The sequence below is a fragment of the Anabrus simplex genome, chromosome 3 (assembly GCF_040414725.1).
Source record: "Anabrus simplex isolate iqAnaSimp1 chromosome 3, ASM4041472v1, whole genome shotgun sequence".
In the NCBI taxonomy this organism is placed as follows: Eukaryota; Metazoa; Arthropoda; class Insecta; order Orthoptera; family Tettigoniidae; genus Anabrus; species Anabrus simplex.
In genome coordinates this window covers 385,277,386-385,291,538 of record NC_090267.1, presented here as the reverse complement: position 1 = coordinate 385,291,538, position 14,153 = coordinate 385,277,386, and the positions used below count along the sequence as shown (strand labels likewise).

At 38.1% G+C, this 14,153-nt stretch overlaps 1 protein-coding gene across 1 annotated transcript in view; it reads left to right on the top strand.

Moving 5' to 3' along the window:
- Positions 1-14,153, top strand: part of msps (msps cytoskeleton-associated protein 5) — a 414,143-nt gene that overhangs the window by 195,580 nt on the left and 204,410 nt on the right. Inside the window, exons 16-17 of the mRNA XM_068226728.1 lie at positions 4,302-4,481; positions 13,399-13,635. Coding sequence (XP_068082829.1) covers positions 4,302-4,481; positions 13,399-13,635 — 417 coding nt within the window. The remainder of the gene's footprint in view (positions 1-4,301; positions 4,482-13,398; positions 13,636-14,153) is intronic.

Here is a 14,153-nt window from a genome sequence, read left to right as displayed (position 1 = left end):
GGAGATAGAGGTGTGTTTAATCACCGCAGGGATGTGGCGCAAAAAATGTTAATATTACATCTCTATTCTCGTAGTAGAGTCAGAGGAGGGAACAGTCTAAAGGGAAGTGTCAAGGTAGATACGAGTATTATAAGTAGGCTATTCCCGCTCACAGTGCTCTCATTGGTTGATCGCGCGTGACGTAGCCGGGAGGGGTAGAAGTGCACGCCAGCATGCAGCATAAACCTTGATAATTAGGAAAAATAAGTTCAATTTCTTGTAAATAATTAAAAGGTTGGCCTTATTATAATAAAGTGGGACTTTACATACCACCCGCAATCAATGATATAATACTGTTGATAGAAAATAGAAGAAACTCTGAGTAATTACATCTTAAAAGCCGGTTGTAAGAACAATATGTACATAGAAACACTGGAATAGTTATTGGTTTAATTGTTTTTAAAACTCACATTTTGATGACTTAGGAATTTTCTGAAGAAACTGGCGCTGCCCCCAGTCGACTCTTTTCGCTGAATACTTCTTCATAGCATCTATGATGTTTTTTAGGTGACGTATTCTAATGAATGTCCTAGTTCTGACGTACAGCAATACAATATTCTCGTCAAGTTCTGGAAATTATCATTTTATTATAGAAGTCAGTCTGCATTACTCTTTCACATTTAGAAATATAAAGCCTGTGAAAACTACCAAACAGTACCTCAGACTGCATAACTTTTTGATACCTTTCTTCGGTTTGAAATGATTGCTAACCAGTCGTGAGTCACTTCCTGTGGCAAGGCAAACATTTCACCTTTATCACCCAAGCTGTCATCAACAAAGCATCATTTGAATGCCAAGTAGCCTGGAAGGTATTTAATTGCATCCTGGTTTACGTCTTCAGTTTCGAAGTCCTGGCTCAAGTCTTCCATCCTTAACAACTCCAACGTTTCTTCCCGTTCATCTACGGGTACAGCTGTTAACGGCCCCTCAAAAATACCTATACTTAATTCATTGCTTACGAAGCTCAGGTAATCTTCCTCATTATCAGCATCAGGTTGAAAAATACCTGTATCACTCGGCGATGAACTGTTTTCAGCTTCCACGGACACATTACAGGAGAGAAGGATTTCTTTACTCCCAGTAGTGGACTTCGAATTCTCTTACGAACTTCAAAAGGGGACGGATTGCTATAAAAAACTCCTAGGTCATGGACACGTGAAAAATCTCCAAGCATTCTTGGTTTAATCTGGCAATTAAAATATAAGACATATTTGCATGTTTCATTTCTTTAAAAAGTCCTAAGAGAGTTTATAGATATTATGAACCCCTTCTGAAATTGAAGTAAAGTTTTCCCTTTACCAAATCTCACTTGTGTAATAAGCTCCAGAAAGTGCTTCAGAATATTTTCCTGTCTCCTTAAGTTTAAGTCGTGTCCAATCCTAAGAGGAGTCTTTTTATCTTTTGGAGCCTCGGAGTTCAACGCGTCGAAGGTCTCATTGACTAGCTCGATGAAGTTGCTTTCAGCGTCCTTGTTTAAAATATACCGCACTGCCAGAGCTGTGCGCCTGGAAAATAACTGCGCAGCCATTCTCACATTCTGATGGGATCTGTCTATTACACTCGCATGAGCTTCACAATTAGAATTAAGGAAGGTTCAACCTTTTCAATACAAAATGTGTTGTACAAGGTGTTCAAAACATATTATTTATTATATATTAGAAACGGTTTGGATGCTTATCGAGTCATCATCAGCTAAAAAATTACAAGTGGGCAAAGTACATATCACAAAAGTTGTATAAATAATTCTTGCATGTCAAACTACAAATGATACTGCTTTTCTCCTTAAAGGCTAAAAGAAAAGAGTAAAAAAAATGATGATATAATATGACATATAAAAGCGTTATAGTCTGAGATAGGAGAGTATTGTGCAATAAAATTGGTCTGATGATTGAACATAAAAGTCTGAATGTGATAATAAAACGATGTAGTAAAATTGTCCACTCTTCTGTTGTTATTCAATGGAGACACATAAGTCTGGGTCCGATGTTATATGAGGTTGGCAAGACCATCAAAAGATTTTGTCTAAGGCCGGGACACCTGATGTTAAGCGATTGAATAAGGTTTATCTTAAAAGTTGTCTCAGCTCAACAAGGGTGATGAATCTTAAAAGAAAGGAAAGAAAAACCAAGTTAGTGAAATGGAAATCTAAATTGGGATTGTGGCAAAGGATGATAGAATATGAGACTCACCTTGTTCAGTGTGCTGTGTGTGTAGCGTGAGAAGAGTTGTGGACAAGTGAGATAGGTGTGACTAAGTTGAATGAGTGCAAAGGTAGAGTGAGAGGGGTGGAAAGGGGTGTGGGGGAAGGGGAGAGGAAAGGGCAGGGAGGCGGAGTTCAAGACGGGTCAGGAGGGCGGAGTGGTAGTGGTGTGGGACATAGAAAAGTGCTGTGGAGAGCATGTATAAAGATGGATTTTCCTCCCGTGATTTTGATACCTCTAAAGACTTCGATTAGAAAGTCGAAAAGGATATTGGATTTTTCTGAAATTTCATTAAGGTTTAGATTAGGATTAAAAAATTGGTCTAGGTGAATGAAACAGTTCTCGGTAACGTCGAGTAAAGGGCCTTTGTTTATGTTTTGGAGAATTTCTAGGTCTTATTCTATGGTAGTAAAATGATGCTTTAAGTCGTGTATGTGTTGGCCTATTGCAGAAAATCTATTATATCTGATGGCGTTGACGTGTTCTAAGTATCTAACTTTGAAGCTTCGCCCGGTCTGTCCGATGTATGAGGAAAAACAGTTATTGCATTGAAAACGGTAAACACCTGACTTTGCGTGAATGTCGGATCTGTTTATCGACTTGGAATTGTGAACTATATCTATGTTTCTATTGCTAGTTCTGTACGAAATTTTAATATTATGTTTCTTGAAGACGTTAGTTGCACTGTGTATGTTTTTGTTGAAGGTAAAGGTGGCAAATAGGGCAGGGTTAGGTCTTTCTTTGGTTAATGTTGTCTTTAGTCTATGTTTACATTTGTTGATAATGCGTTCTATGAATGAGGTGTTATAACCGTTGTATTTAGCGATGGCACGAATGGTGTTCAATTTCTTCTTTAGGTTTTCCTTGGATAACGGTATTTTTAGTGCACGGTCTACCAAATTATAGTAAGTGGCGCATTTATGTGCGTGTGGGTGTGTGGAGTCTCTTCTGATAGTAGTCGCTGTTTGGGTTGGTTTTCTGTAGATATTGTATTCTAAAGAAGAGGGAAGTCTTTTAATTGCAAGGTCTAAAAAGTTAATTGAGTTATTGGACTCGGATTCTAATGCGACTTTTATATTAGAATCTATCTTGTTTAAGTTGTTAAGGGTGGTAGCTGCATTAACCGTTCTGTCATCTAGAATAACCAGGGTGTCATCGACATATCTAGACCAGAAGAGTATATTTGAGAAAATGATGTTGGTATTGATTGCAGTGTCTGCTAGGAAATCTATGTATATCTCAGCCAAAATTCCTGAGGCCGGCGACCCCATAGCCAGTCCATCTTGTTGGTAAATACATTTGTCAAATACGAAATAGTTATGTATCATGAGTTTTAGGACCTGCATGAAGTCTTGAATCTCTAGTTTACTTAGCACACTATATGTTTTTAGGTTATTTTGGATTATGGGAAGGAGTTTTTTGGTGTTGATGCTGGGATATATGTTATTGATATCGAATGAGTGAAGGGTGTGAAATGGTTGTATTTCAAATTTATTCAGTTTTTCGATTAGGAGAGAGCCTGTTTATTTGTAGACTGCAGTGTATGAACATGTGGGGACTGTCTTTGTCCCTTTGTGTCTTGACGTTGTCAGAGTTTTGTATTTCGGTTGCTCCCTCTTCTCACACTGACCTGCCATTGTGTTCGTCCTATTATTTGTATGTTCCTTCTGTATTCCTATTCCTCTCTCTCTCTCTCCCTGTAAGTGAGTATTTTTTTTTTTTTTTTTTTTTTTTTCCAACTATATTTCAGTGATTTGTTTGTTTGACATGGAATAAATGCTTCCTCCCCTTCCTTCTCTGCTAAATTTTAAGCATCATTTTAAAAGATACCACTAGTTTTTTACAGCTATCTCAGCACAATGCACATGCGTACTCAGAATATCCATTTTATTGATTTTAGTCTTTCAGTCATAGCTTCTAATATTGTTGTGCTGTTGTACATCCACTTAGAATGGCAAATGAATCACCATCAAAAGACAGCTATTGCTTATAGTCTATGTATTATACATTTACTGTATTTCATTAAGATTATTTTAAAAAAATGGTTTCTTTTTCTTTAAGCATGTTGGCGAGAGTCCCCCAGCTCCTACTCGTGGACATACTAAAGGCACTGAAGATGAAGATGACGACGACCAATCACCTGATGAAAAAATCAATATCAATGAGCTGATGCCTCATGTTGATATTAGTCACTTAATAACAGATTCTCTTCTCTCTTTGCTCACAGATAAGAATTGGAAGGTAAATTTTTTTCGTACTATTATTAAATGTTATTTGCTATGTTGTATTTATTCCACTTCTTGACTAATATATCTGCGTTCACAATGCAACTTTCTGTTTTCATTCTTTGTTCTGTTATTGCATGAAGTAAATTTTCATGTTTAAAAATCTGAATTGACAATGAATTTTTTAAAATTATTTTGAGAAATGGACATTTTATCAATACTAAAAACATGTTTACTTATTAAAATTCTATTAAAACCAAGTGAGACATGTTTCGTCCCTTCTTCCTGGAAAAAGGGACTGTCCAGTGTACCGATAATGAACCATGTGTGTGTGTTGTTTCTCACTGATCCGTGACCGTCCGATTCTTTCAGTGTGCTATGGCTCACTGTATGTCTCGCTGCAGCGGAAGCTCGGCTCTCCGCCAGTGTCCAGTCTGCCGATAAGGGGCTGTGTGTATCTTGTGTCTCACTGAGCCGTGCTTGTGCACAATTCTTTCGGTGTGCCATGGTTCACTGTCTCGCTGCAGCAGAAGCTCGGCTCCCTGCCAACGTCCAGTGTCTTGCTAGTGAGCCGTGAGTGCGCCTCTCAGCACTGTCTGCTGGGAGTAAGCTGAATCGTGTGCCGTGAGCTCGCCATTCCTCGGAATTGATTCACTCAGACACTTGAATGAATCGATACACTGCTTCGAATCATGCATTCAAGTAGCCAACACTAGCTGGCAGAACCATGGTTAAACTCCTCAAAAAGTTTTCAGCGAAGAAAGTTCTGGAGATGACCTAATGAAAGAACGTCGAATGTGCTTGTGATATAGGCAAATGCAACAAGCACACACACTTCACCTACTCCCTCTTGTCAACCATGCTTAAACCCCTTTCGCCTTCCTCCAGTTGCTTGCTGCTCACCACAGCCAAACAGCTGGTCTTAAGTTTACCAGCGTGTCGGCCACCATAAAGTAGATCAGCACAGATGTGATTACTGATATATAGTTTCCGTCATAAAAATAACTTATTCTTTTTGGTAATTTGCCTAATTAACTCTTTTCTTTATTTTGTTAGACTCTTTCTTTTACATACAATACAGTTTTCTTAGCATTAACCAACTCTAAATATCCGAGGGAAAACTTTTACTTTCCCCCTGTTGTAAGAGGCGACTGAAAGGGGCCCCAGGGGGTCTCAATTTCGGATTGTTGGTTGCTGACCACAGGGTCCTTAGCAGAGTCCTGGCGTTTCTTACACTTACTTGCTCCAAGCTCCTTACTTTACTTTATCATATCCCACCTCCCTTGGTTAACTCTTGGACGGAGGATTGAAACTTCATTCCTAGAGACACAAGATGGCAGTAATATCAGATAAAATTTTAAAAAGGTGGACTTAGCATGTTCTTCCCATGTATCCTTCAAATGTTAGAGCCGACTTTAGCTATTGAAATATCTCTATACAGTAAAATACCAGTATAACAAATGTTATACTGAAAGAAGTCTATTCTTAAGAACTCGTCCATTGCTAAACCTGCTGAAGAATCTATATTATTCAACATGAATTTACACATGAAAAACCTTAATGCTCTATTTATTAAATGAGAGGAAAATTAGGATACATATATATATACATGAAGTAATGATATAAAGTGCAGGTACTTTACAGAAGTTTACAGCATCTCAAATTTTACCCCGTATTGGTACATTATGTCCTAGTCTTTATTATTTTTTAAAGTCTGTGATTTTCTTCTGAACACAGCCAGACACAAACAAATATACAAGGTAGTCAGCAAACACTGCACTTGAATTTAAACGCAGATTGTGGCACATCACTTCGTGACAACTCTGTGAAACACTTTGAGGCACATCTTCCTCTTCCACCTCATTACGCGGATTCCTACAGTTTAAATACCTGCCAGAATCTCTTCCTCAGTGATTTCCACTAACACATCGCAGTCCATGTTGACATAATCAGTAAGATTTACACTTGTTGGCACATCCAACTTTTCACACGAATGCTTCCAATTCTCCTGTGCTTCTGCATCCATCTCTTCATTTTCTGCGATGTCTTCTCCATAATCCACTCCAGCTTTTCTAAAGCAGTTCTTGATTGCCTCTTCTTTCAGTGATCTCAATGTTGCTCTGAACATTACATTGCTTCCTATAAGTTGACATTAATGTTTCTCTCGTAGGCAGTGTTACAGAGCACACACCGGACCACACTAGCTTGGTAATACTGCTTCACCACGTGAACTATCTCTTGATCCAGTGGCTGCAGATCTGAGGTAGTATTTGCAGGCAAAAATAAAACTTTCACTTGCTCCAAATGTGAGAGGAGCAATTATCTAAGATTCTTCGGGCTTCATCCAACGTTCCAGGCACAATAACCACTCTTTGAAGATCACTCATGTCATCCGTGCCTTGTGTCTATATTCCACAGGCTAGATGTTGTACTCCCTTGAAGCACCTTGGCTTCCCAAACATCCTAATTATGACAGGCTTGAGTTTATCCTTCCCTGTGGAGTTGGTGCACAAAAGAGCCGTTATCTGTTCTTTGAACTTTTGCCCCCGAAACTCGTATTTCCCTGAATTCAGCATTAGTTTGTAGAATAATGCAGTCTCATCTGTTTGCTTCACCATTTACAACCTTGTGGGATATGCCATATTTTTCCCAGAACCTATGAAGCCAACCAGTACTCCCCATAAATTCCAGAAATCCAAGCTCGTATAACAGTGGGTCATTGACAGAAATGTTTGTGGTCCGCATTTTGACAAACCACGTATAAACGCCTTTGTCCACCTTCTCAGTCTGCTCTCATCTTCTTTCATTGTGGGCCAAGGGCGGGTATTAGCATCAATAATCTGCTCTATCTTACTTTTCTGTTTTAGGAAAGTAGAGTGTTGAAGAGGTGATGCATATTTCTTCACTATTTCTCCTTTCCTTCCTCCTTTTCCACTTTCCAAAGTATTTCACTTTTTATTTTAAATAAAACTAATTTCACTCCTTTTGATCCATATTGGCGAAGGAGTTAACTGACACGCTGATACACACGTTGCTTCACAAACGAAAGATAAACAATGAACACGTCGTAAGATGTGAATAAACGAAATGCAGTACTGAAGGTAGAGATACGAAACCGTAACGTTCATTGGTTGATTGTAAATTTGGCGTTCCTACCCAGCCAATTGCATTACCTCTTATGTATTGATTACTTTGAAATAGACATTCAGCTCGATCAATCACATACATGTATGTAAAATGACTACCTGAATCCTATCCTGTAAACGCAAATACTGTAACCCAATCCACGCACCACCAGGCGAGTCAGCCGTGCGGTTAGAGGTGCACGGCTGTGAGCTTGCATCTGGGAGATAGTGGGTTCGAATCCCACTGTCTACAGCCCTGAAGATGGTTTTCTGTGGTTCCCCATTTTCACACCAGGCAAATGCTGGGGTGCACCTTAATTAAGGCCACGGCCTTTCCTATCCCATCATCGCTATAAGACCTATCTTTGTCGGTGCGACGTAAAGCCACTAGCAAAAAAAAAAAAAATGCGAACCCTATTGTTTGAAGATATTTTTATTAATAGAACATTGGCTTTAATTTGCTTTTTATATATAAGAATTTATTCCTATATACAGTAGAACAGAGTATCAGCAGTTATGAAATGAATGTTTTGGTATTTGCAAATGATATGGGGTTTTGGGGAAAGGGAGAAAAGGAAGTATATAAAGGAGACTAGATGTTCGGAATGAAAATCTGGAGTTTGGAATGGTAATTAGTTAAAAGAAAACTGTAGTCATGCACTGTGGAAAAGAGAAAGAGAAGTCAAGTGAACATGGACGGAGAACAGTTAGAGAATGTAGAAGAGTTTACATTTCTAGGTAGTATTATTAATGGAAGTAATGAAATTAACCCTCAAATTAACAGACTAAGAAAAGGTACATTTTATCAAGTCACAGAGCTTTTATGGGATGACAAAGTACCCAAGAGAACGAAATTAACATTATATAAACAGTATTTCATGCCATTTGTAACATATGGACTAGAAACACTGGTAACTAAGAAGAGACAAACTAGTAAGATCCAAGCAGTACAAATGAAATTTTTAAGAACATTGGTTAAAAAGACAAGAAGAGACAGAATTCAAAATATTAAAATCAGAGAGCAGCTAAATATAGAACTGTTAGTACAGAAGATACAGAAAGCAAGACTGAGATTGTTTGGACATGTAAAAAGAATGGGAAAGGAACGGGTAGCAAGAAGGGAATTGGAAAGAGAAGCTAAGGGAAAGAGTCCAGTTGGAAGACCAAGAAGAAGGTGGATGGATCAGATTTGGAAGGACATTAGAGAAGCTAGATTGGATGTGGCGGGAGTAATGGAGTAGGAAAAGTGGAAGGACAGAAAAGAGTGGAGGAGGCTTGTTAACCACACCCAGGTGACTGGAGTAGGGCATTGATGGTGGTGGTGATACAGTAGAACTTCGATAATTTGAAATTGGTTAATTCAAAATCCCACCTAATTCAAAGAAGCTCTTGTTCCCGAAAACATGAGGTACGGTTTTATATGTTATTTTAAATGTTTAATTCAAAATACGTATAGTTCATAATTCGAAGAACAATTTTGGTCCCATTACCGAAATTCAGAGTTTTTCTTCAAAATTGCCTTTACATATATAAAAAAAAAAGCAGTATTTTAATGAGTAACTTAAATTCAAAATTTGTCCGCGTCATGATAGAACCTATCTTCCGGAACATGCAGGGTAGCTCTTCGCACTTTCACTCACTTTGGTGTGTCTCCAGTGTGCTTCATGTTCATGTAGGTTCAAGTGACATTGTAATTCTTTTGTATTCTGCATTTTAAGGAATGCCACTGTATCACGTAGCTTTCAGTATGCAGAGAAGCTTAATCCACAAACATTCGCAATGCCGACAGTTGGCGAAAAAGCGTGGCTCATATAATCAATTCATACCCACCGAACAATATTGTCAATGCCGATGAAACTACATTATTCCTTTTAATGCCAAGCTAAACAGACTTGTAGTTTTGAAGGAGAGAAGTGTCAGCTAGAAAATCGTACGAAGGAGGGGGTTATTGTACTGTGTTGCGATGCACACTGAAGCAAGAGAATTTATACGCTCTTCATAGGAAAGTTCAATAAGCCACGTTGTTTTAAGGGCATCGGGCACTTTCCGTGCAAGTACCAGGCATCTAATTCGTCATGTTCGATTCATGTGTTTTTTCTTTCGTTGTGTGAGGTTATGTTTACCAGTGATTTATCCGAGTGCTTTATTTGATTAATGTGAATGCATCTTATTGGAAACATTTCGGAAATAGAATTTTCCATGGCATTTGAAAGATTTAAACTGTAAATGAAGGTATGAAATGGCGTATGGCTTTTAGTGCTGGGAGTGTCAGAGGACAAGTTCGGCTCGCCAGGTGCAGGTCTTTGAGTTTGACGCCAGTAGGCGACCTGCGCATCGTGATGAGGATGAAATTATGATGAAGACTACACGTACACCCAGCCCTCATGCCAGTGGAATTAACCAATGATGGTTAAAATTCCTGACCCTGCTTGAAATCGAACCCGGGCCCATGTGACCAAAGGCAAGCACGCTAACCATCTAGCCATGGAGCTGGGCAATCAACTTGGTGATGGAGGGTAAGAGAAGTAGAGGGAGACAAAGACAACGATGGTTACGTTCAGTTAATGATTTATACATAAGAGATCCAGAACTAAAAGGAGGATCGTGGCGGCATTTAGTAAATTCACAAAGGCTTTCAGACTCAACAGTGAAAGGTATGACAGTCTATAATGAAATTTTTTTGCTATTTGTTTAATGTCGCACTAACACATACAAGGTTTCCGGTGACACAAGGATGGGAAAGGGCTAGGATTGCGAAAGTAGTGGCCGTGGCTTTAATTAGGATACAGCCCCAGTATTTGTCTGGTGTGAAAATGGGAAACTATGGAAAACCATCTTCAGGGCTGCGCAACCTTCTTTGAATGACAAGGAGCGGTCCAGTGCGACTGTCATATATTTGGGGAAGAAGTTGTGAGAGACTTCAGTTCCATTAAAAAACCCATGCAGCTATTGATTAGCTTCCATATTATGCAGGTGGAAGGCTATTACTTCTGCTTTACTTGGATTTGGCTGGAGTCCATTTGTGGAAATTGTCACACATCGTAGCTAAGTATATCCGCACTGTGTGCCAAATCTGTACTGTGAGTAATTAAAGCAAGACCGTCTGCAAACTGTGTTTTCTTTTCCTTTGAAGTTGTTCATGGCAGGTCATGGATGTACAAATTGAATAGAGTGGGAGCTAATACTGATCCTTGAGATAAGCCATTATTTAGAGATCTCCATCTGCTTCTTTCACTCTTCAAAGTCCAGCTCCATGGCTAGGTGGTTAGCGTGCTGGCCTTTGGTCACAGGGGTCCCGGGTTCGATTCCTGGCAGGGTCGGGAAATTTAAGCATCAATGGTTAAATTCGCTGGCATCGGGGCTGGGTGTATGTGCTGTCTTCATCATCATTTCATCCTCATCACGACGCGCAGGTCACCTACGGGAGTCAAATAAGACCTGCATATGGCAAGCCGAACATGTCCTCCGATACTTTCGGCACTAAAAGCCATATGCCATTTCATTTTTCATTTCACCATTCAGAAATACAACAAGAAAGCATTTGGATAACATGTTGTTTAGTAATCATGCTAGCTTCCCACCTGAACAAACTTGAGCAGCACTTGCTCTCTCCAGACCGTGTCGTAAGTTGATGTCAGGTCAACAGAAGCTGCAGCAGGCTTCAGTCTTTTCTGGAACTATGCTTCAGTCTCTGTTGCCAGTGTTAATCCTTGATCGCAAAAGAATGGTGATTCTTTCTGAAACCCCCTTTTTTGACAGGAATGCCAGACACCCCAGAATAATATCTAGAATTGCAGTAGCATCTTCCCAGCAAGGTTGTTGAGTTACGTTAAGAAGTAGCCGATATTGCTGACAGTGGAAGTAACCAGAGAATAGACATAATTGCTCTCAACGAGAAAAGAATACCGCTTTATATATATTGGATCCCATTGTTAGATGTTGACCACACCAGTCAGCCCTGAAAGGTTGACGCAGAGAAACGAGCTGAGAATAAATATTCAGATCTAGCTACTTTGGCCAATGAAAAACGCATACAAATTATCAGTGAACACATGTACAGTCTTCTGAAATATTGTGGGTAACCTTATGAAACAGAGAAACTCCATGAAGCCGTAAACTGCTTTTATTAGTATTTTAATATACTTACTGTTTTGTATACTTTTGTCAAGTTTAGGAAGCGCATCATTATAGGAAGTACAAACAAATTAAACAAATGCATATTGTGTATGCAAAATTAAGTCTTATTTATCTCTCAATTTTCAAACTTAGTATGGTTTATAAGCAGTGAATTTTCAGGTAAATATAAGAAATTAGTCTACTCTTCTTAATTGTACAATGGACACATTTTCAGATAATATTAAGAAAAAAGTTTATTTTAAAGTATGTAAAAATATAAATGTTGACCCCTAATACATACATACATTTTCATTATATTTTATATAAAACTGCTTTCACTCCTTTTGATCCATATTGGCGAAAGAGTTAACTGACACACTGATACACATGTTGCTTCACAAACGAAAGATAAACAACGAACGCGTCATAAGACATGCACACGGTAGCAAAGGACATATTATTATTATTATTATTATTATTATTATTATTATTATTATTAATGCCCTATGGGGAATAAATTTAAATTTTATCTTATTCATTTTTTACATAGTATTTTCCGCCTAGCTACTCATTCCTGCCACCAGGCTGATGAAAATTTCTGGGGAGAATATTGTTGAGAATAATAAACCTTAGATGTAATAATACTGGTAACCCAGAAAACAGTTCTAAATTTTGGAAGTTAAATTGATTTTAAGTGACAGAAATATACCTTGAGCATTAGACCTGAAAGAAAGAACATTTAATTATGAATAATATATCAGTATGAATTGTGTATTGCTATTCTCTCCTGAGGTATATAAAAATGAAGATATTTACTGTAAATTACTTTCGTCAACATCAAATACTTCACACTCAGATAAGTGGTGTGGTCAGAGTTGTGACTGGAAGTACAGTAGTCTCTTCACACACGATCGGAATCACTTTCCAACGTTCGTATTAATGTCCATATCATCTAAATTTCAAGCATTGAAATTGGTTCAGCCACTGTAAAGAAAGCTCACTCAAACACACTAAAGAAAAGAGTAATAAAATATTTCCATAATTCCATTCATCTATGTTTCGGGAAACACAGCAAACATGCTAAAAATTAGGGAAAGAAAATGTACTCTAAACTAAACTGAAAAAAAGATGAAATTAACATATTCACAAGCCAAACAAAACCAGATTAATGCTACGACAACTTAGAACCACCTCAATGTAAACGTTCGGTCAGCATGTTTCATTTGTCGAAAATGAACACATTTCCTAAAGAGTGGTATTCAGTAAAATGAAAACCCATTATGAAAGTTATTAACACAATCATCTATTGCCATCTACTGGCCCCACAAATGACCAGTACTGTTAAATATAAGAAATCGACACGACAAGTGTTTTTGCCATAACCTCCTGTGCTGTTCTGTTGAATTAAATGGAAGAAGGTTCATGCGTTTTTCCTCAGGTATACTATATTTTGTGATCATTTCAAGTGATGCTCAGTGGTGAAATTATTGTAGTTGGATTCAATCTTTCATCTGTCTTACGTGATGCTTGTGTAAATGTATTTCCAATTATGTTTGGGCTAAGTAGTAGGATTCATGGAAGAGTGCTGTACAGCTTTAAATATCACTTATCTTCTGCTCATTTTCAGTTTTTTTTTTTTTTTTTTTTTTCAAGGCAGCTGATAAACAAAATGTGTTAACTTTTTATTTTTAGGTACGGAATGAGGCCTTTCAGAAGCTTGACAATATTCTGAAGGAAAACAAGTTTGTTAGTAGCAACTTGGGAGATTTGCCACAAGTTCTGCCTTCACGCTTGTTGGACAGTAATAGTAACATTGCAAAAATTGCCATTGCATTCTGCCAGTCACTGGGTGCGGCAATGGGTGCACAGTGTAAAGTCCATGTTACTACAGTTTTCCCTCCCCTGCTGCAGTGCTTAGGGGATAATAAGGTGAGTTTATTTTTTATTGCAGTTGCAAATATTGGCGAAGAGCATTTGTGACTCAGAAAATTAACCGGTATCAAATGTAAGAAGATGATTTCTACTCAAAATTTAACATGTTAGAAACTTACTCCGATTCAACTTTCACATTTTTGGCAAATTTCGTTCAGTGTATTCAAACTGACAAGTTTATAATGGGCAGTCCTGAATTTTTATGAACTTTCAAGGATACTCATTTCCACTGTTTGGATCTTGCACTGGTTCTGCTCAGTCAAGATCGAGGCTGGTGAAGCATATGTCAATACTGATATAACGTTAGATCAGAGGTGTTGAGCTGGGCGCCCGTAGAAAAATGCCTATTACTAACCAATCTAACAAGGAATACACTGAAAATAAGAAGTTACACTTTAAAACGTCCTAAGTTAATATGCTACAATTATAATATAGAAAAATATCTATTACAAACTAAGAGTATTGAGAATAAATAGTGTCTGTACTCCTGGGAAATAAATTTTAAAAATGTAAAT